The sequence below is a fragment of the Micropterus salmoides genome, unplaced genomic scaffold (genome assembly GCF_014851395.1).
Source record: "Micropterus salmoides isolate LMB-PRFRI ecotype aquatic unplaced genomic scaffold, ASM1485139v1 Ms_hic_scaffold_7, whole genome shotgun sequence".
In the NCBI taxonomy this organism is placed as follows: domain Eukaryota; kingdom Metazoa; phylum Chordata; class Actinopteri; order Centrarchiformes; family Centrarchidae; genus Micropterus; species Micropterus salmoides.
The window spans coordinates 34,358,505-34,382,917 of NW_024044459.1; the positions used below are offsets into that span (position 1 = coordinate 34,358,505).

The window sequence follows — 24,413 nt, forward strand, 5'->3', positions numbered from 1 at the left end:
ATCTGCCTGGCTGTATATCACGAAAAGAAACATGTCCTTTTAGAATTTAGGTTAACAGACCCTTTAAAGTGGTCAATCTAAACATGTTTAAATACATGAGCTCTGAGTTGTTGAAAACAATTTTCCTCACTTGTGTTGCTTTTTTGGCTTATTTGGGGTTTTTTTTTTCTGCCACTAGGAAAGGCATGAGCTGGAAATAAAACACATCACAAGTGTTTTGTTTTATACTAATAGTAAAGTTACAGCATAAAGAAGCTATGTAGTTTTTAGTTTGTCACATGAATGGGATAACTTGTTCAAACCTACTGTGCGGGAGTAACAATTTTTTTTGTATTAGACAATTGGTAAAGGTAACAGGTAATGGTTCCATTAAAGGATTCTTTTTATTAAACCTATCGTATGTTGCCATGGCATATAGTTATGTATTAATATTTAATTAAGAGTTTAGCTATCATTATGACAAATTGCTTAAAACAGCAGGCCACCTCTTGTCCCTCATTTCATGAATAGTGACAAAGTTGGCAACACTATCTACCACAGTGGAGATACTGTGGGTGTAGGTGGTTAGATGAATGAACTCAAGCTTTTTCACAAAGTCTTCTGCATTACATGACGAACCAAAATGCCCTGATTCTTTTGTCTTTGTTGAACTTGTTTATGCTCCTGGAGTAAGACAGTCACATTCTCCTTATTTCTTGTGGTTATTTTCTTTTAGTCTTGCTATAACTTTATAGTGTCTCAACATTATTGTGTATCTGTTTAAGTATGTCATGAAGAGTTGTATTGGAATTTGTACAGTAAAAGAAGAAAAAAAAAAAAACTGTGGGTCAAATAGCCTAATCTCCTCAGACCACGTGATGCCTTCAGGCAGTAGGTTGGTGTCATAAGTAGACAGAGTGGCAGTAAACAAGATGACACATACATGCATAATATAATGTGTAGTAATCCCAGTGTGTTACTGAAACTTCAGTTATTGATTTAATATGAACAATACATTATTTTATTGAATAGCCTATTGAAGAAGTGTGTGCGACCTATTTCCTGTCAGGCAAGTCTCTGGGCACCACACACCCGACCAGGGTCCTTTCATAATAACAACATGGCTGCCTTCTGTAGAGGGAGACACCGGTGGAAAAGGACTAATTTCGTGCATGTTTTCACAAGAAACCTGACAGGTAACAGTATGAATAAATAAATATATATATGTTGTGTAGATACGGAGGACAGGACGGGGTTCGGGTCGCACTCGGAGGTGTTTCTGTCAGCACGCAGCTCACAAACCAGCAGGGCTGCTGTAACTTAACCTGCTGTTACTGTTATCCTGTTAATTTGTCCCGAGTTAAACAAAATATCAACACTTTACCGCTTGATGCATCAGTCCGTATTTGTGAGAAATACTATGGTAGGATTAACACAAGCATATTCTTTAACATGAAATAAGATGGTGGAGTTGAGAGTGCTGATCTGAGTGAGCAAACTTTGTATGTGAGGTAAACACAACATAACTTTACTGTCTATCATCTAATATGCTCGTACAGGGAAGTACGACTATGACCTGGTGGTCATTGGTGGTGGTTCAGGAGGCCTTGCCTGTTCCAAAGAAGGTGAGATATAGGCTATAATGAAGTGTCTCTTATCCCTTCATGTTTGTGTATGTATGATTTATACCTTTTAATAAACTGACACTGTATATCCATATATTCACAGCGGCGCAGCTGGGACAGAAAGTTGCTGTTTTAGATTATGTGGAGCCATCTGTGAAAGGTATTCTTCTGAAACTGTTGTTATCTGAACGTGTCTGAACCAGCTGATTAGATTGTCACGTCCTCTGGAAAATGCTTTTCCAAACAGGGACCAAGTGGGGTCTTGGAGGAACCTGTGTTAATGTTGGCTGCATTCCTAAAAAGCTCATGCACCAGGCTGCTCTGCTCGGTGCTGCAGTCAAAGACGCTAAGAAGTTTGGGTGGCAGATCTCAGGGCCGATCTGCCACGACTGGTATGTCAATCTAAAGTCTAAAGTATTAGAGAATTAATCTCACTGTGACCAACGCAATTGATAAACGTTCATGAGTAGCTCACCGGCACCATCTAGTGATGTAATTGCAGCAGGACACTACTTGGGGTTGGAAAGTCAATTAATGCTAAAGCTTCAAAATTACATTTTCACTATGTTCTTGGTCACTGCAAATATTAAATTTTTGCATGCTATTTTGTGTGTAATCAGAAAATTGCATGAATAAAATAAATAAAAACAAACAAAACTAAATAGTTTGCCAAATTATAATTTGAATATACATGGTGTTAGGGCATTATTTGCTTGTTGATTCCCATTATTTACTGTGTCTGTGAGCCAACACACCCAAAGGAACAACAGGAATGATATTTCCCTCTGGTGTGTTTTACAGGGCCACCATGGCAGAGGCTGTTCAGAACCATGTCAGATCTCTGAACTGGGGTCACAGAGTTCAACTCCAGGACAAGTGAGTGACACCAGCTCTGCTTGCTTTTATTCAGGCGATGTTTCATTTAACAGTTGATTTAAATGCAGGGATTATGGGAGATGCTCCTCCCTTTTGGATGTGAGGGTTGGTTCAGCTGGCTTCTCTTCAGTGGAGAATTTTTGTGTGTGATTATAGTCCAAATGTTGTCATCCTGCCAAAAATAAACCTTTCTATTCTTGTAAATTTAGTAATTTTTCACCAAAATGTTGGAATATTTATATTCAGGTCTGTTTTTTCTGACATGAAATAGTGCTGAAGGCTGTACATTTCTGTTGGTACACAGCTGAAGGATTGATAGTCAGTCACCACATGTTGATTGAGTGGTTGGCTGGAGGGCAAACAGGTGTTAACCTCTGTGTGAATGTGCCCAAGCTCAACCTCAAATGTTTTCAATCCAATTATATTATTTGCTTGGACTTAGCTTATTAGTAATTCTAATATGGTTTTATTGCCTTTTTAATTAACAGATAACTAAGAGACTTTCAGGACAGCAGAGAGACATTGTTAAACACACAGCAAAAAAGTAATTTAATAAGGGTTTAATTACAAATAATAAATGTTATTAAATAATTAAGTTAGATTTTCCTGTAGCAATAAAGTTCTGTTGGCGGGAGAAGTACTTAGCAGTTCAATTAAAATTTAAAGTTGTGAGTAAAGAGATTTGTGTGACCAAGAGTATATTTGCGTTGTGCAAATTATAATTAGTTATGTTTGTACCAAGTAATGAATTAAGTAAAACCAATATTCAGTCTTTAAATTAAATTAAGTGGATTGAAATTAAACTCCTAATTATTTAACTTTCAACAATCGATTTCAATCAAGTGTCTCCATATCTACACGTCAAGAGCATGGTGAATTATTATGTTGAATTTAAATACATTTAAAACAATGTCTTAATCAAATAAAAAAACATTACAATCTCAATACAAATTCTGCCGTCTCTCATCCTCAGCTCCTTTAGACTGGAAACATGGCTGTGAAATGTTTTTTCTTGTAAAAGGTGATCCGAGACTGAATATCTGACATTACAGTGGAGTTATACTGTGTGTTTTCTGCTGTAGAAATAAAGTATAATGTTCATAGAAACTTGTGTGAAACCACCCCTGCAGCATAATCCACCTCTTCACTTCTTGATCCAGATGCTCAGAATGTATAATGCTGATCCATAAAGAGATGTAGTTCAACACATCCTTCTGGTAAAAAAAAGCAGAGAATTATATATAATACATGGGAAACATACGCAGTAATACATTTTACATGATGCAGGTGGGTCCAGCCTCTTCGCTATGCAATGAAATCATGCTTTTGTTGGGGTCTTTCTGATGTATTTCAGCAGATCAAGAAGATAAAATGTAGAGGGATTGTACAGTGGGAATTAGCAAGAAATAAGTGAGAGAAATGACGACACAAATAAATACACAACACTTACTGTATGTGGAATCTGCAGTATTACAACCAGCTGTTGATCCTCTGTTTTGCAGGAAGGTGAAGTATCTGAACATCAAAGGAAGTCTGGTGGATGAACACACAGTTAAAGGACTAACTAAAGCTGGGAAAGAGGTGATTAAGACATTTATTTATACAATCAGCCAGTCCCAAACTACAGAAGCCCTAAGCGGCCATCCATTCAATTATTAATTTTTTACTCTGTTTTCCCATGATAACGGGATAATTTTCTTGTGATCTGGAGATAACAAACATATCTGAATACAGGGGTCGGCAGGTGCGTTTCTTCAGGATAATTTCAGAAAGATTTCCTGTGTCTCTGGTTAGCTCGGTTGGTAGAGCACAGGACTTGTAATCAAAGGATTCCTTCTTTTGAGGGATGCACCGAAATAAAAAATATTAACTATAATGAACAAAATTGCTCAATACCGAACAAATACATTTACATTTTATCCATTTATTTTGCCTTTTTTTTTTTTTTAACCATTGCATAAATTAAATGGCCAAAATGTGCATTTTACTCAACGATTCCCACAGGTTTGGAGGAGACTACGGTGGGTGGCTCTGAGTGTCCATTTACTTTTAATGGACACATGTAATATGTTTTATACTTTCTGTGAATGTTATCCAATTAATCTTATTTCCATACTTTATAGACACCTTATGTTGAAAACCGGACATTGTCACATGTGTATCCTCGCGCTAAATTCACCAAGTCCGACCCAGTTTGATAAATAATGTTGTATGTGGTTCTCGTATCGTGTAACATGAAGACTTCACAGCCTCTCTTCAGGTAGGACTCTCATACTGCAACACTTGTCTTTGTAAAGAGATAAACTGACAGGATAAAGTCGCTAACCTGCCTGTCAGCTGGCTCTGGTCCATTTCAGTTACCGTAAAGGTTTGAATACGTGTGCACTCTAAATCATCTTTTCATAAACGAGTGACAGAAACACTCAAAGCGGGTCAGATCGTTTGTTGCTTTTTCTAAAAAGTCAGCCACAGATGGAGTGGATGTGCAGGGAGACAATTCAGCAGAACAGCGTCAGCAAAACGGCCATTTTTGCGTCTTCCTCAGACACTTTAAAATGCTTCCACACATGTCAAAGTAACTGTTCTGTAAAATTTATTCCGTCTTTTGATTTATTAGGCCGAACACCAAAAGTGCTTTTTTGGCTATTTTCGGCCGATTAATTTTGGTGACCGTACATTCGGTGCATCCCTACTTCTTTAGTGTTTTTTTACTATCCTCTTCAACAAAGAGATTCAGGGGAATCCAATCACACATTTCCCGACGGCTATTTCAAAGGTTCCGAAAAAGCAGCACCCCTGTGTTAAACAACTGCTTTGTTATCTCGAGATCATGAGGAAAATGATCCCGAAAACTATTTGAATGGATGGCCGTTTAGGGCTTCCGTACCAAACTGATAATTGGAGACTACAACCACAAAATGTATGAATTACTTTACTGCTATAAAATGTTTTCAATACTTATTTTTATGTAACTGATTATATATGATATATCAAACATGTAACATTAATACAAATTATTACAACATTAGTAGTTTGCTTCATTTCATTTTTCATTTAAATATGTTTTAAATGTTTTTTAATTATAAAAAAATCATTGTGTATTTATTAAATTATTGTCAACTTATATAATACTATTTTAAATGGACACCTCCATATTGTAGCTACTGAGAGTGCTGTTACTCGTTTCAGTGTTTTCGTTATTACTTTAATGCAGAATACTGTGGAGACCGCTTGCATTCATTTGATATGAACAAAGGCTGTTACTTAACATTTAACCTCCTCTCACATACAGATGATCCTGACTGCCAGGAACATTGTGATCGCTACGGGTGGACGGCCCAAGTACCCTACAAATGTAAGTAACATAGCTATCATCATCCCAACCACCCCACCCCCGAGATGTTTCTCTGCCAGCACGTGTTGTTTGGTTGATTGGTTACCAGGTAGACAAACAAATGAGCAAAGAGAGACCCTACAGCGGCAGAGTAGCCAAAACCACTGAAGTGAATGTGGTTTGGAGCCATTACACTATGACACACAAACATGCCTTAACACACAAAGGAAGGCAGGTTTTAGACTTTTTAACAATACTGATAGATCTGTTGATAGTTGGTTGGATAGTTCTGGTCACAGCTTTAACTCTCATTACAGATCCCTGGAGCAATGGAGCACGGCATCACAAGTGATGACATCTTCTGGCTGAAAAAGTCGCCCGGGAAAACGTGAGGACGTCCTCCACCTAACTACACACACACACACACACACACACACACACACACACACACACACACACAGACCCGCCCCCCTCGTATTAAATTATATTATTAAGCAGATTTTAACCAGCCAGTGCCCTTTACATCAGATTATATGCTGTGATAATGGTCTGCATGCAGTTTCAGCTATTCTACAGTGCTGAAAGTAAAAAGTCCTAGTAATGTTGGTGATTTGCCTTCTGTTGCTTCAGCTCCAAAATAACAATATCCTCCTAGAATCCATGCATTTGAGAATGTGTAGGATTGTTGCCATCTACACAAAGAGCCTGAAGGGAAACAGAACCTCTAACCTCTCTTGTATTGATGCTAAACTCTAAGTCACCGCGCTACCTTGCTCGCTGACACGACACGTCCCACGGTCACGCACTGTAATCATTCATCAGTGACATGCAGTTTGTTTTTCTCCCTTCCTGTCAGCCTGTCCTCGCCTCATGATTCAGATTAGCGGTGTGCATCCTGACCTTTACAGAACAAGCCCTTTAATCCAGCCTTTTAGCCCCTGTCATCGCCTGGTTAATTGGTCTCTCCCTGACGTTTCCTCTTGGCACAACGCACAGACGGTGACTAGCGGTTGTGGTGTACCTGGCCTGTGGTTGTTGTTTGCTTCACGATGACAGATTAGCGGAAATAATGATTCGGATATTTAAGCTTCGTACTGTATATATCTAGGCTGTCTGCACCTGGGGCATGAGGTTTTTAATTGTTGTTAATTATATAATTTTTTTTTCTGTTTTGGCAGATACTTAGTGCGTGTGTGATTTTGGCGACGGGTACGCAGCACACAATTAAATTATTTTGTTCTGTTTAGGACCATCAGTTCCTCTATAATTTTAATTGTAAAATGTGTGGTATTATGTATCGTTCTGTATGTCATTCCACTTTTTGACCACTTGGTGGCAACACAAAATAATTTACAATAAACATATCTACAGGAGTGCACTGTAATTATCCTTGAACAATTACCACCGTAGCATTCACCCATTCAACAAAACACCTTTGTATATGAAGCAGAATTATCTATTCAGAGAGACCACTTGAGCTCAGGAAGTCCTTTGATGTAAGAGTGTGATGGTTAGTGGAGTCCTCTACCTCCCCGCAGGCTGTTAAGGTGATAGTTGTGGGTTAACATTAGCTTTAGCTCCCTCATAAGGGTGCTCGCACACTGGAGCTGGAGCTGGAGATGTTGTGCTGTCAGCTGTCAGCTGTGCAGGTGATGTCCAAGAGGCTGTTTATGCCGACAGGGCTGGTGTGTGAGGGGGTCCAGGCGAGTGAAGGGTGTCTAATGGGTCTTGGAGCACATAACACACCTGAGTGACAGATCTGGCCCCGGGGCCGAAGCCCAGAGCTGGCTGCCAGCATCATGCTATCATGAGACAGCGCTGAGCACGTGCCAGCAGGACTGTGATACTGGTCTAGGGATAGGCCAGTACTTGAATGAGTTAAAGAGAGTATGTGGGTTTGTGTTGTGTAATGGACAAGGACTTCACAGGAATGTCTTTTAGCAGTTTGTTGCAAAGCACTACAGATGGCTTCAGCATGACTTCCTAGAATTTGTAGAAAAAGACAAAACATTTACAGGGTCTCTTTTGCATGCGTGCACTCTACAATACCACAAACAGCATATCAAAGTGTCCCCAACCAGCCAGCTACACAGCAGCCCTGCCACACTTTTAACTCTCTCCTAATTTACAGATAAATGCATAGATTAAAATTAATAGATATTCATGTTTGAAATGTAATAATATAATTAAAAATCAGTTGACAGTAAACAGAGTGAGAAACGTGTGTACCTTTCCAGGGAATAGCCCAGAACGAAAGGAAGTGAATAACATTACATAATTTGTAAAATAAAACCGTCAGTATACATCCTGTTAAAACAAAGATCATTTTTCTTTATAGCAGAGCGTATGACTTGTACATGAAGACAATAAATCATAACATATTCAGAACTCTTCAGGAACCCCCAGTAAGTAGAAAATTCATTCAAAGTTATTATTATACCTGTCAAAATAAAAGTTTTGGGATTTATAATGCCCTGTTTAATTATTTAATAGTATAATGGTTTAATAAATATCTTTTTAATGAAAATTTACATCTGCCTGTTAAGTGTTATCCACTTCAGACAGTTAACTGGATGTGTTTGTTTAAATACGGTAATAATAGCACGTGCCTATCATAAGCACTTTCAACTTTATTTTACTCTGACAACAATGGAACAAGAGAAATATTTGGGTTCAAGGCATCCTCATTGTTACATTGTCATGCGGCCCATGTAGCTTTAACAAAAAGGCGAAGGCAAACTGAAATGCTTTCAGAAAATGTAATAAAGGTAAGTTGAACTTACATCAAGCCTTGCAACAAAACCACCCACATATTAGACAGATACACAGGAGTATCCACATCTAGTGTTTATCTGAGTTGGGGCTTCCACAGGCAGCCAATAGCAAAGCTCCTTCCTTCAGTGAAGCCTTGGCTTGAGCCTCCAACTACAAGCGACCAATCCACTGCCAAACCTCAAGAGATTTATAATGTTTCTGTTTGTTGTTTGGCTTCTTGTTCACTCTGTTACTTCAAATGGGAGATTAGTGTTGTATGAGACATTAATCACGCTGGGACTAGACAACATTTATTAGACACATTAATAGTTTTGACTCTTTCATGTCTGTGATACTTCCCTTAATCCAGCATGGTGAACTGGCTTTCTCTATACTTTAAAATACACTTGTTAAAACATGACTGTCAGAGATAACCTAATCAGTGTATGCATTGGTTACTGTAAGGAAATATTAGTATGGGTATGTTTCTTTTTCCTGAGAGTTAAATATATTGACTGCATCTCCCTTCATTGTTAAAAGGGGTCAGAAGGGCTGTGAAAGATCTATAGCATGATCTTTTAATTGAATAATGTAGCAGCTGTACAGACTCCAGGCCAGTGTACCTAGAGAGGCAAGATGGGCTCGGGGAAAGGAGACAGTTTCTCAGTGATGAAAGTGTAGCATCAAGCTAAAGCTCTTTACCTAATCTGCTTTAATCCACTGCACAATACGTGCTAAGTGCAGCTGTGCATTACAGAGACAGAGAGAAAATGGGCACCGGGGCTTTTAGTGGTTAGTGTTAGCATGGACAAGAGCAGGATGTGCCGCAGGCAGCCTGAGCTGTCAGGTGGAGCAGACCTGAGAGAAAGAGGCTTGGGTTGCAGAGGTAAAAACAAGGGAGAGAAGGGCCTCTTATATGCGGGTGACGGGCATCACTCAGCTGGCTGATGTGTGGACTTGAGCCCTGAACATGGCCCACCCCATCTGCAGGGATTAGCCTAAATGCTGGCAATTAGCACTCTTCACTGCCACAGATCTCTGGAGCTGGATTAGATGTGTGATTCTCTTGGACCACACACACACACACACACACACACGGCTTTTACTGTCCCAGTTTCCTACATTTTCTTCACACCACTTCACCTCCCTCTGAGGTTATGAAGTTTTATAATTCATCACCTCTCTAATTTTGGGATTTAAAGTAAACATTTTCTACTTTGGACTTGCTTTATTTTATTTGGCCAAAGTGTGCTGCGCCAATGATGAAGTGTATTTGTATTGTATTATTAGTTCAGCTAATTATCATGTGTTTTACAGGCTTGTGGTTGGAGCCAGCTGTATCCTTTGTCTGCCAGACAGCTTGTATATGAAGCCACTGTATAAAAGTCCACTGGTAATTAGTAAAGTTAGTAACTCATCAAAAAAAGTAACATTGGCATCAGACCAGCTGGAAATAGTATTTCTAAATAACTCTTGACACTTGTGTTAAACTCAGCGTGCCATATCTGCAGTACTGCATTGAGACCCTTCAACAGGATTTCAGTCTGACATGAATTATGCACCGTCCATTTGGTAAACAATGATACAGAAAGAAGAAGAAACATAGTGATATCACAGGAGTGTTATCTTTTATGTGTTAGGGCCACACAGCAGTAGTTGCTGTACTGTATGCCAACTAAGAAAAACAATCCTTAACCTAGTGTTGCTCAGATGTGGCTCTGGAGTGTGCGGGCTTCCTCACAGGTCTTGGCTTGGACACAACAGTGATGGTTCGCAGCATCGCCCTCCGGGGGTTTGATCAGGTATTGCTCCCTGAGCTACAGTCTGATTATTCTAGATGCCGTGATAGTGTTTTTTGTGTTGTGTTTGAAGGTGAATATTCTCTTTTGGTTTATGCAGCAAATGGCAGGTCTAGTGACGGACTACATGGAGGCATATGGGACCAAGTTTGCATGGAAGTGTATCCCAAAGAGAGTTGACAAACTCTCCACAGGAGCCCTGCAGGTGACGTGGACTGACACCCACACAGGCACCGAGCACAAGGACAACTTCGACTCTGTGTTATGGGCAGTTGGTGAGTGTGTGGGTCACATCTTGGGGTCTGCAGTGAGTTTTATGTGTACAAACATTTAAATATTAAGTTTTGGCCTGATAAAAGGACCAAAAAACTATAAGACTATGACAAGCATTTCTTGCATAGCCTCACACCTTGAATATAACACTATAAACATAGCTTTGAAAGGCATGCGTTAGGTGAGACTTGACTCTGACTCGTCACAAGTGACTCCAGAGTTGCCTTGGAGTTGGAGACTTTGCTTGGACTTGTCTTCATTGACTTGTGACTTGACGAAGATTTTCGTATCAATTGCATCTAGACTCGAGTTGGACTTCAAAATAGCTCTGACAGATGTCTGAGCCTTATCATTTAGTTGTGTACACTACTTTTAATTATAAACCCACCTTGCCACAACAACAATTTTTTTTTATAAACCAGATATTAAAACACATGAATTAGTAAATTAGCAGTATTTAACTCTGTATGCCCTATCTTTAAAACCTCTCTAGGTATCACATGTAATACACCACTCCTATTGTTTCTCCCTGAAATAAAACACTGGGATGAATGTTCTCCCTGCCACCATCAGTTTCATTGTCATCCTCAATAGAGTGCAGAGTCAGCAGATAGTAGAGGAATCAAGGCTGAAAACAAAGTAATAAAGCCTGAGTGATGGGACTGGCCGGGGGAAGTGTTAATCACCCACCGCTGGCTGTCTGGCTCTCTGGTTGGAGAGGGGCAGGATGGGGCAGGATGCACCCAGGCACGGGTCACCGCGTTCCCCTCTTTGTTCTCCTTCTCCGGGCCTTCCTGCTCATGCCAGCTCTATGGAAACCAACCCCGCATCTGTCACTGCCATCCCTGCCCGTGGCCCTCTGCCTGCCGTTACCACCAGCCCTCCTCCTCCTCCTCCTCCTCCTCCTTCTCATCTCTCCATTCTCTTTTCTATCATTTCACTTCTCCCGTTCCACCAGCAGTATGAGTAACAATGGAGGGAACATCCGTCAGGGCCTCTGCCGTCGGTTTATTTGTGTTGAGTGGTTTCAAAGACAAATCTGTGAAGGTGAAGTTCTGAAAATCTGACTACCAGGCTTTTCCAGTGCCTGCTTCACCCAGACTGGTTCTTTATTTGGCCGTTGTGAGAGGGAGAGAGAGGAGCGCGTCCTCTTCTTATGCGTGTGACAGCGAAAAGGATGTGTGTGACCCTGCAGCTGACATGACGTTCGTTCTTCCCTCCTGTGGCTCACATTGTCTCAGCGTGAGACTGCTGGTGAGAATGACATTTGCATTGAGTGCATGTATCATTAGATACTCTGACATGCGTGAGATGCTGCAACCATTATGTTTCCTATATTCATTAGATCGAGAGTTCTCACACAAACTCTTGATATTTTGGGACCCGACAAAACAAGTTAATTTCGATTCCAATCCACAGTGCACCAAAGTAGTAGTATAAAGTATTTTAGCCTGTTTTTAACCTCTTTCAATTTACACTTTACATTAAATGCAGCAAATAATTTGCTAGTTTTTATTAGTTTGTCCAACAGCAGCGCCAGCGTAATCAAGTTCCTTTATCTTATTTCAAAACAATGTTGCATATTAAAAGGTTTCCTGAAATTGTGAAAACACCAGCAGCAATATCCTTGTGTTGGTGCTACCAGCTAAAACCTTGCAAAGACCCAGCTACATCCAGGACCCCTTTTGTTCCCATACAGTTTAGTGAGAACCAGTAACAACATAGCCTCTGCTCTTTGATGTGTGCATGCAGAAGTTATGAGTACAAGGCCACTTCCCTTTACTGTGACCTTACACTAGGGGCCAGGCAGGGTCCCAGGCCTCTGTGGAGTTATTAAAGGCCAGAGGGGACCGGGGACAGTATCACCACTGTCTGCCACATCCTTCTCCACGGCCCTGCCTCCCTCCACCTTTCCCCTGCTCCTTCCTGGCCTCATGGCCGCTCCCCTGTCCAGGTGTGCCCGCAGAAACACACCAGGAAACAGAACATTTCCATGCTTCCTGTCTACATGTGGACAGTAGGCACATTAGTCTTTCTCCTCACTGCGCTCTACAGTACTCAAGGATGTCATTTAAAAACATTTCTTTTTAAGGACATTTGCTTGTCTCGGTTTTATAAGTTTCAGATGACGTTCCTGAATGTTGCTCTTGTGTTTCTAAACAGTTTTACCCTGTGGGGTTGCCAACACTAACTTGCTGTGCAATTAGGAAACAACATTTGAAGTGACCAAAAATAGTCTTATTCCATGGTCACTGAATATCAGCTCGAAAATACTGCAGAAGTATCAGCGCTCAAAACCAAAAACTGGCTGAACAGTTGTAAATAAAACTGATCATCTAAAGATAAACACAACACAATTCAGTATTCTTGTTTCTGTCACATTGTGGTGTGGCTCAATTTTAAGCATTTCTGTTATTGTGGCAAGAATTTGAAATTGTGTTTTATTTTGAAAGCATTGTCCCCTTTCCTTTTAAGCTTATGTCAGTGTACAGTTAAACGCTCACTGTATGAGTCTGTGTTTAAAGGTCGCGTGGATTCTTAAAATATAAAATGGACGTGCAGAGGACAGACTGTGTGATGGCTGTGTTGAAGTGGATCTGCAGCTCCTTAGGCAGGTTGAGCTTCCTGAGCTGGCGCAGGAAATGCATCCTTTGCTGGGCCTTCTTGATGATGGTTGGTGCTCCCACTTTAGGTCCTGGGATAAAGTGGATCCCAGGAAGGATTCCACAGCAGACACAGGGCTGTTGGGGGGCAGAGTGCAGTGCAGTGAGTTTTCGTGACATTTCCCGACATCTTTTGTTATGTACTTGCCTAGTGAGCTCTTTATCGATTTGCATCTTAAAAACCTTTTGGCCTGAAACAGAATACATCCTGTATGATCTGTTCCCCTTGGAAAAACAGTCTCCCCCCTCATGTTGCTCTCTCTTTTGTCCTTGTTCATTTGATTGATCAGATAAGCGTCCAGCTCTCATTTAAACACGGAGAGGGTTGTTGGGGCTAATTAGCCTAGCAGTGTAGAGGCTTCCTCTTAATGTCACAACAGGCTTTGTTCAGATTGGCATATCTTTTGGTTCTGTGTGTGTCCCAGCTTCAACCAAGTCCCTTATCAGCCAGCTAATGTTGTTGTGTCCTCGCTGTACAATGGCGCTCCGGTCACTGCTACAGTACAGCAGTGACCGGAGCTACAGACAGGAAGGCCAGATATGTAAAGAGAGAGTCTATACTTGCCAGTCAGATCCTTACTGATATGTGTTTTTGTAGGCCAGGACTGATATTTTTGGTGTAACTGATGCTGAAATTCAATACTTCTAAAGCAGAAAATATCAAGTATTTCATTTTTCAACGAGACAACACACATTTATTCTTGTCGGGGAGGTAAAGCCACCCTAAAGGGTGTGGCTCCACTGAAATTCAGACTTATGAAACATTTTAATTTAATGTTCCTTTTTTAGCATTTATAGTTAGTGTATAGTAATTTACAGTTTTATTTAAACACTTCATCAGTTGTTTATAACACTGTACTGTACTTGTCAGCAGATATAACTACAATGTATTTGCCATCCATTATAACTTTTTATTTGAAGCCACTGTAACTGCTGTTTAAAGGTAATAAATAATTGATAACAAAGTATGCAGTAACATAGCTGTAATCATATTTACTGATCCTTACGGTGTATTATAAAACTTATAAATCCATCACAGCCAGGTTTAAAACTGTTTTTAAATGTGTTTAAAACTCATTCATTCATCTCATGGCCTTCAGCATAGATAGAGTGAAGCCATATTGTTTCAATTCTTGATAATAAATCAACACATATATTATTGATGAATTATATAAATGCATAATATTTCATATTAATATAAAGGATGGAGATATGTTAAGTTTTTTTTATGCAGAAACAAAAACTAGAGAGCACACTTCCATTAGACGGCTAAATGTAAAATGTAAAGCAAAGTTCCACTATAAGAATGAAATGTATTTGCAGACTGTTCTAGTGTTATGGACATGTAAGACAAGAAAATATTTTTTCTTGCTTTCGGGAATTGGTCATGACTGCGTAACTTCCCCTCTCTCATCCTTCACTGTGCTCTCCATTGCCTTCAACCACCCATGCTGTGGAGCACTAGACCGGTCCCAGTGGCCCCCCTGGTCTGAGAAGAGGCGGAGGACGTTGTTCTTCGGCTCCAGCCAGGAAAAGGGGTCTCGGGGGTTTGTTATTTTTGCTGTCCGATAGCATCTACATGGGTAGCTCATGGCTGGGTGTTTATTATGCTACCCAGGCAGGTTGTGAGGAGCTATGGAGAAGTGGGGGGGGAGGCGAATGGTCCATGCACCATCACCATAGAGACTCAGTGTCGACAGTATCAGTCAGCCGTCCCCCAGGAAGCGGCAGAAATCACACCTCGGGTGTCCCGGGGGTCGATTGGGATACCGATTCCCAGCTGCTCATCAGTTGCTCCTCCTCTCGAGCTCTCCCTCTCAGCTGGCCAGATGTTGTTGTTTTCCAACCAACAGTCCAAAACCCAGAGATATTCAATTGAAAAAGACATAAAACTGAAAAAAACAACAAATCCTCGGCTCTAGGGATGGCAACGTCGGTCCACCATTTTGGTTCTGACTTAAAAAATCTCAGCAACTTTCTAATTTCTATTGACTTTGCTACAGGCATTCATTGTTTCCAGAGGATGAATCTTGATTTTACACTGACCTTTCCTCTAGTGCCCCTTAACAGTTGTGGTTGTGAGTGAAACTAATCGATGAATTGCAGTGAACTATACAGATAGTCCACGTCTGTGGGCGATTATAGTGATTTTGGTGCTGCTAGCATGTAGACTTTTATTCTTGTAGTTTTATAAATGAAAACTATCAGAATTAATGGCAGTTAATCTTTTTCTTTGTCCCCAGAGATTCATCGTCCGGTTGGAAAAGCTCTCATCATGCGAGATAGTCTGATGAAACAGTCAATTCTTTATTGTTAGGTAATTCCTGAAGGTCAGGTTTGGCTGTTGGTCACCAATGAAGATAAATCAGAGAACGTTAATGTATTAGCAAGTCCTCTCTCTTAGTGCCCCAGTTGCATGCTACTGTAGGTGTTAGGAACACTGTACATATATCCGTAATTTTTGGACAAGCTTTTCTGTGTTGGGTGGGCAGTGGTGGCCTTAAAACCTCAGCTTAAAACGTTGTGAACACAGTACAGAGAGCTTCTCTCCTCTCCCAGAACTTTAACTCTCCTGAGTTGTAATGCAATATTCTCCTTGTGTTGTTTCCTTCCATTGACCTCAGGCAGAGCCCCTGAAACCAAAGCCCTGGGCCTGGACAAGCTTGGTGTGCAACTCAACAAGGAGACGGGGAAAATAGTGGTAGGCGCTGCTGAATCCACCTCAGTGCCAAACATCTATGCTTTTGGTGACATCGGCGAGGTAGGCATCCTCAACAGACACTGACAGCAGAAACAGCCATAGATGAAAAACACTCATAACACATATCAGCTCTGGAGAATTTGTTTTGTACCATGACAGAAAATTTGCATGTCGTAAACTGATCAAAATGAACTGTAGTAGGTAGAAATTCTTGACCCGTGAGTCAGAGATGAACTGGGTGCTAACAGAGACGTTATATAAAGGAGACATGCCACTTTAAGAATCCTCAATACAACTCTATGGGGAAAGCCTGTAACGCCACAAACCCCACTGCTGTATGTGTAAAAATGATGACAATAATTGTAATATCAACCATTTTTTCCCCTTCAAATGTTTCCTTTCTTTTCTTCTGACCTCATTCACACACAATATGTAGAAAAGTATTAAACTGAATTGAATTGAACATATTGACAAAAAGGCCTATTGAGCTGTATTTTTGTCTGCACATTAGCAAACTGAGCTTTGCGCATTTTATGAAGGATGACGACATACAGACAGGAGGTTAGGTTAGAATTATTGTCCACGATGAGGAAAATTGTCTTTGGGTTCATCACAATCAACATGGGTTACAAATAAGACACTTGGAGAGTTCAATCATAAGCAATCGGATACAGTTCAATAGGTCTATTGCAAAAAGTACAAAGTGCAGATTCAACAAACATGCCTTCATAGTTATTTATTACAATAAATAATAATCATTCTCTTAAAGGTAGGACATTTTCCAGCCTGCCTATACTCCCTGGCACTGCCACTGTGTGTTCCAAGCTGAACCAGCCATGTTAAAACTAGTTATACCTGCTGCATGTAATGTCAGTGTTGTTATTTCACCACAACCAGCTGTGTGCTTCCTTCCTGCCTCCCAGGCCTCATGACACACACACACACACACACACACACACACACACACACACACTGTTTTTGACTGGCAGGTCTCTTTGATGAGTTGTGCTTCAAACCAATCTGTCTGTCATCCTTTCACTGCAGCAAAGCAGGATGGTTGATATCTCAATTTGTCCAGTGCTCGTTTTTGTGCCAAGAAATGCATTACAATGACGAATGACAGTTACTGGAATACCAGAGCACGCATCCATATACATGCAGAGGTGCAGGAGATGTTTTGGACAACAGGAGGTGCGGTGGTAATTTAACAGGTTTAAGTCATGCCTTTAGAATTGCCCCGCAGCCCTACTGTTTCCTGCACCATTTAGCTGTGTGTGTGTGCGTGCGTGTGTGTGCGTATCCAGGACTATGTGTTTGTCTGTTTTGGCAGACATCCAGAACAATAAAGGCAAAAAACACAGGAGCAGAGCTGTGCTAGATGGTTTAAATGTTGAGCACATATGTCAGTCAGTGACTCATGGTCCACCTTGTCTGTCTGTCTGTCTGTATTTACACCAATTTAAAATAAAAACAGATGACCAAATGGTTTTAACTTCACACTTCTGTCACTTACAGCAAGGTAAAACACACTTTTAAAATCATTTGCGACTTCAAGAATTAGACTTGCATCATAAGTGTTGTAAGTGTTTCAATTAAATGAAATTGTCTTGTTTTAGGGCCGCCCTGAATTGACACCAACGGCCATTAAAGCGGGAAAGCTTCTTGCGCGCAGACTGGCTGGTCAAAGCACTGAGCTCATGAACTACGACAACGTAAGACACACACACACACACAGACACACACTCGGAGGCTGATAATTGCCCTCCATCTTTCTACAGCTTGGCTGTTATGAGTTTCCTCCATGGTATTAAAATACAAACCAAAAGCAATAATTACTCCATAATACTTGACAACTTTCAGACCTGAATAAAGACCATAGTTGAAAAACACAGTTTTTATTTTATAGAAGGGTTCCAGTTTAACGAATTTGTTGATACTTGATTCCTTAGCCAGATATTTTCTCAATTAATTGGGTCATATGGTTAATAAAATGTCAAACATTTGTGAAAATTGTTCATTATTGGATTTTTGAATGATCATAATGGTTGCACAATTTTCAGTCAAACAACTTGCTTGTTTTAATTGGCATTTTGTTTTAACTGTAGTTTTAAGGTGTGTGTGTTTTTCAGGTGCCCACCACAGTTTTCACTCCCCTCGAGTACGGCTGTGTGGGTCTGTCTGAGGAGGAGGCTGAGAAAAGGCATGGAAAAGACGGCATAGAGGTAAGGTAGTGCCGTGCATTTAATAATATAATAAAGCTAGAACTAGAATGTGGCAACTCAAGTGCCTGCTATTTTATCAATATATAAATATATAAAGTAAACTGCAGTGTTTAGGTGAAAAATTTGACATTAATTTTTTAAATACAAAATTAATTGTAATCATATTTTAAGTACAATGGTCCTATGTAAGTTGTGTAAAAGTCTTTTACTTACTTTCTATGACGTTAATTAAACTGATCTCATTATAAGGAATTATAATCTCTTTATAATATTACGCAGAACTGGTGTTGCATTGGTCTATTGTAACTTTCTTGAATTGTAATTTTAGTTTCTTCACCATGAAAAGCTACATGCACAAAGAAAGTTACACGGGCATTATTAGTGGCTTGTTACTGCCTGCCTGCCTACAGCCTGCATAAAAAAACTATACTATTGTTAATTTTAACCCCTATACTCCTAAACAAACAAACATTGACACACGCATTCAATGCAACAGCAAGCAGCTCTGTGTTTTACACGCTTGCGTATGTGAGCAATGTGCAACATGTTAGCCAACACCTGCACGAGGCCGCCGATAAACGGTTTAGCCAGTGAGGTTGGGCTCCTTGCTGTGACTGACGGGCGAGCAGGAGGCCTGATTGAGGTGTGTATGGGGTGATGACAGGCACGCTGAGATCTGAGGAAGAGCTGCAGCACCGGCCCCCGACAGCTGCATGGCCCTCACAACTTGTGTCGGCACGTTCGCCTGTAGAATAAAACCCACTGCACACACGTTTTCAGTAAGGAGTATGAAATCAATCACTATCATGAGCAACCATAGACGGGCTTTTTTAGAAGATTTTATACAGTGTGTTTGAATTAGTGCTCACAAAATACAGTATGTAACTTGGGGGCCGTGATACTAAATTTAATTAATTATTTTGTTTCATGGTTTTGCAAATAATAATAATTTTAACATTAATGGCCTTTTTATTTGCTTGGAAAACTCTCATTGGGCATGCTGTATTGTCTGCAAAGCCTTTTTTATTCACTGTCCTTATTAGGGATGAGTGATTACACCCCTATCTGTATCTGTTCAACAAAAGTAATGATCTGTATCCGGAGCCATACTCGGAATGGGCGGAGCTTAATTCTGACTGGAGGGGCTAACCGGAAGTTGTTATTTAAGCTACTTATTTCAACAGAATACTCAACCCTAGTACTTGTTTTCTATTAGTTTCATATTTTCAGAAATGCATCTCTTATGTGCACAGAAAGAGATCAGCATCACTGCTGCATATTAATAAGCTTTGCTGGTTAAAGCAAAGATCCACAAGAGGCTATCTTGAAATCACTGTAAAGTTCTTTATATTTCTGTAATTATTATTGTTGTTTTGTTTTGCTTTTTGTTTGTCTGTTTTTTTTTCTTTCTTTGTTTTATTGTTGTTGCTGCTGTTTGTGAATGTCTAATTGTACTTTTTAAAAAATAAAATGTATATAAATCATAAATCATTTCTGCTGTTGATATGACTTGTCCTCTGTTTTTCTGTCTGAGTAGGTCTACCATGCTTTCTACAAGCCTCTGGAATACACTGTGGCAGAGCGTGATGCCAGCCAGTGCTACTTAAAGGTAAACTGCCAACCGGAGTTTCTTTTAGAGTTATTTCTGAGGATCTTGTGTTGGCATTTTACACACCGTATAATTTAGTTCTTTGTACAGTATGTGTGTTTGAGAGAAATAATGTGAGTCATCTGACCATTAGGTAATCCTACCAACCTTTGATTTTTGGGGGATTTTGGGATCCACTTGTCTCGCACTACCAACCGAAAATATAAAAGTGATCCTAAAATGTCATGACCGCCACAGCCAAAAACAGATAGGGAAACCATGTGCAGGAAAACAGGTGTAGGGTACACACCTGTCACTAACATCTCCTTGACCTTAGGTGGTATGTGAGCGGGGTGGAGACCAGAAGATCCTGGGTCTGCATTTCACCGGTCCAAACGCCGGAGAAGTCGCACAGGGCTTTGCTTTGGGCTTCCAGTAAGTTTATCAAATCCTAGATTTTATTTAAGGTAAATTTGGTGTTTTACTGTATTTATTTTTTATGCAACAATCATCCAAACAATTACAGGGTTGAGTAGATGTGTTTTACCTCTCTCAAAGTCACCAGGATGTGCAGAATGGAATAACTTGTAGGACTTGACTAACTCTAATTAATTGTTCTCACTCAGCAGTCATGCATTTAGTGAGCGATACATTTCAGTTTATTTCATACAGCAAACATTAAAATATTAGACACTAATCTATCTTCGGGGCTTGTGGTATTGTAAAATGGCTTCCTTGTGTCATTAAGAAAATGACTAATGCTAGTTTTAGGCAGGTAGCTTTTATTTTCTTTGCCCTATGATTCTGCTTGGAGGACCACAAAGGTGGAGTTGACTGCATCACAGAGAGAGTCGTCATTTGCTAAAAACACAGAATTAAAGTCACAATTAAAGCCTTTTTAAATGAAGTCTAAGCCTTGTTATATGTAGTCTGTGATCTCAAATTCACCAGAATATCTAATCCCTCCCAGAATTCTTTACAAAGGACCCGTAATTGCTGGTCTTGAGGTCCAAGTCTAGCCAACATGCCCTTTTTTGGCATTTCTCAAGAATTAAGTACACCTGCTTATCAAGGTTTTGTGCAAACGATGAACTGCCTTAATGAAACTAATACTAACACATTACCGATACAAATTATAGCTGGGTCCTTTTTTAGGTCCTCTGCAGACACATGCTTTTGTTTTAAAATAAGATAAGGAGGTCAAACTGATACTGAACAATCTGAAGAAAATACTGGACGTTGTAAAGGATATTAGGTAACGACAGTTGTCAGTCATGAGAGAGTATGAGTAAAAGCAAGTTGAATGACCTCTATGTTTGTTTGAATGTTTTTTTTAGATGTGGAGCAACATATTCCCACCTTCTGCAGACAGTAGGTATCCACCCGACCTGTGCCGAGGAGGTGGTCAAGGTCAACATCACAAAGCGCTCCGGTTTGGACGCCACAGTCACCGGCTGCTGAGGTTAAGCCCCTCGGTCTCTGAACACTAATGAGCATGCAGGGTCCCTCTGTGACAGTAAAAAGAATTTAGTCTGGGTTTGCTCTGCTCTTTCTCCTTCTCCCTGTCCTCCTATATGGCTCCAAAATGGCCCCCAGTTTCACAGTGCTTTGTAGGATCACAGGGTCACTTCATAGTCCAGTCATGCAGGTCATCACTTGCTTGCCAGGATAGTGTCACTGATGTGTGATAACCAGGACTGCGATAGTCCCATAAAACAGGCATGTTGTGAGTGTATGCTCTAAAAGCTCAGGGCTATAGATCAGGTCAGTGAGAGCCATGGCCTCAGAGCGAGCGTCTTTTAAATAAACAGGCTCATCAATCAGAATTAAGGCCTGCGCTCAGAGTTTTTTTGAAATCGTTCGAGAACCGTAGACCGAGCCTTAAAGTTTTTCTGAATATATATTCTGCAAATATTGTTGTTTCTCCGGCTGTACTTCCTGTCCATTAGTCTTGGAGGTGACACATACCATACACCCACACAACCCCACCCCCCCATGACACTGATGGATAGCCTCAGGGCCGTCGCCACAGCGACACCGCCCCATTTCCCATGGACACACACAAACAGTCGGTGGGCCGCCTGTCAGTCAGCCAGCTAAGACCTGGCCAGGGAGTCCCGGCTTGTTTAGGGCCCAGCAGACTCCAGACCCCTTCCTTTTCCTCCCATGCCCTTCTCCATACCCAATGTATGAAAGAATACCATAGGACTACAAATATGTGCAGTCAAAAGCTCTGTGGATGCAACAGCCAAGGCACAGGGAAACTCTACCTGTTTCCAACAGTGCTGTGGGAGCTCTGCATTATCTGTACTACTCAAACTTACCCAAAGGTGGCACTATTGCCCTCCTATTCTGCACACTTTTTCTGAACCAAGAATGGAAGACAGGATAAAGTAGTCACTGGATAAAACATAAGCCTGAATACATTCAGGTTGCACATTTAATCCCTCTAATCCCTATAAAAGATATGTGCTTTTGGATGAAGTTTGAAAGCAGACTGGCTTTATTGGTGCCAAACTGATAAGAGTTATCTGTTGTGTATTTACATGGATGACAGGTTAGGCCTAAAGAGTCATCACCCTGGAAGATAAGGAAAGTTGTTTATATCAATAAAGCAGTAATAGACCTCCACAGTTTGTGCTCAAATGTTCAACCTGCTGGCTTTACTGGACATGTTGGGTTTATTAGGAAGAAGAGGAGGAGGAGGAGGAGGGCTGTCAATGAAGTGGGTTGCTACAGAAATCAGGGCACCTAAGAGGAGGCTGCTGGGAGTAGTTTATTTTTATTTGAAGTCTAATCGGCCCAGTCTGATTAATGATTTCGATGAGGGGAGTGACAGTGTGGCAGGAGAAGGAGAGAGGAAAAAGAGAGAGCGAGAGAGAGAGGTACCAAGTTTATTTGGACCTGGGCCAGAGGAGAGAGAGCGACCTGAGTTTCAGCCCTAGTTAAGGAGGAAAGGGGGATTCCTGTGTGCTCTGTTCAGGGCTGAGGTGCTGACTGAAGGACCCTGACCTCCGCTCAGCAGGAACAGCTTGACTCTATCACTCGGAGCACAGAGGGCTCACATGCTGCAGCGCTGCACGGCAGGGGCCTGGGGGGACTCGGGGTGGAGGGGGTACAGGATGGCCAGGGAACGGACAGAGCCAACAGCCCAGCCAACCAACACAACACCGAGCAGGAGCGGTGTGTTTGCCCAGTGCAACTGAGTCTATGTTCCTGTGCTTAACGAGCCACTTCAGAGACCCCAGGGTGTGCCCAAGGCAACGCGAGGGAAGTTATTGAGGCCATCAGTGTAACCGTAATGTCTGTTTGCTTTTTACCCTCTACTTCCCCTCTTCTTTTTCTCATCCGCTCTAATGCCTTATGCACAGTTTGGCTGCTCACGTGCACAGAATGGAATCAGTATTTAATTGTTTTTCGCAAATCTGTCTTAATGTGAATCATATCTGTTCATTATTGTCGATCAGGCACTCCAGGCCCAATACTTGACCAGTTCGCCTCAGCTGTGCCCCACAGGGAGGTCAGGGTTCAACTTTCAGGGCGGCCAGCTAATGATGACCTGCACTAAAACCCAAAGCTGGGGAGTGCAGGCCTGATGTCACCTGGCCACCAACTTTAGTAATTGTAAATAGAGAAGTGTAGTTTTCCATTAAAACTTTGTTATCCATAATTTATATGTAAAGTAATAATGTATTGGAATGTGTCGGTGTCAACATTAAAGTAATGATGCCCACTGACGGAGTATCCTGTGTTCTACATAAATGACTGAAAGGGCCACTTGCACACTATTGTGTATTTATGTACAGGGAAGTGCGCACGTTCACATAAGCATGTGTAAAGGGTTCCTTTTCAGTAGGCTGTGTTCATTCTGTAAAAACAATATGTATATTTACTGGAAATGAAACCGATAGTTGTGTTTCAGAAAGAAAATAAACCTGAAATGTAACACAAAAAATGTATAAAGTACATAAAAGAATAGTTTACATTTTTTTTGGAATTATTTCTTTGGAGTATTTTCCTTTCTTGCCCGGAATAAGATAAGAAAATCAATATTACTCTTACGTTTGTATGCTAAATTTGAAACTACAGCCGGTTAGCTTAGTTTAGCATGAAGATTACAAACGGGGAAATCGCTTGCCTGGCTTTGTTCAAAGGCTATGTGAATTTTGTTACCTTGTGTGTATGTGTTTGTTCTAAACTCTGCTAACTGGCAGCTGCCGTTAGATTGATATTTATAATATATGCGAGTGGCATCAGTCTTCTCTTAGCTTTTGGCAGAAAAAAAACAAATAAGTAATTTTTAAAATGTTGAAAAATTCCTTTTAAAAAAATCCACAACGAATATATTACATTTTCGCAGCATTATTATCTGCCTGACAGGGTCGATGTATATGTGCGCCCCTGTGGATCTGTACAGGTTAATCTTAAAATATGGCTCAGTCTTAATATTAAGCAGTGTCACAAGGGGTGGTCACACTTTGACCTGGAGTTGTTTCTGCTGACAGGCAGCTCTGCTATGCAGCCCTGTCACTCAACCTTCTGCACCAACAATGGCAGAAATTCCACTGTGTTTGTTTGGTTAAGGACAGAGCTCTCTGA

The 24,413-nt window shown here is 40.8% G+C and overlaps 1 protein-coding gene across 1 annotated transcript; it reads left to right on the forward strand.

The window, feature by feature from the left end:
* Positions 1 to 1,061: 1,061 nt before the first annotated feature.
* txnrd2.2 (thioredoxin reductase 2, tandem duplicate 2) lies at positions 1,062 to 23,551 on the forward strand. The gene is made up of 17 exons (XM_038703974.1): positions 1,062 to 1,175; positions 1,539 to 1,604; positions 1,708 to 1,764; positions 1,852 to 1,996; positions 2,406 to 2,480; positions 3,983 to 4,061; positions 5,773 to 5,835; positions 6,132 to 6,202; positions 9,886 to 9,905; positions 10,279 to 10,370; positions 10,468 to 10,642; positions 15,928 to 16,064; positions 17,621 to 17,716; positions 18,134 to 18,226; positions 19,764 to 19,835; positions 20,152 to 20,249; positions 21,152 to 23,551. The coding sequence occupies exons 1-17, from the start codon at positions 1,100 to 1,102 to the stop codon at positions 21,273 to 21,275; spliced, it is 1,539 nt and encodes a 512-aa protein (XP_038559902.1). The 5' UTR covers positions 1,062 to 1,099; the 3' UTR covers positions 21,276 to 23,551.
* The last annotated feature ends 862 nt before the right edge of the window (positions 23,552 to 24,413 follow it).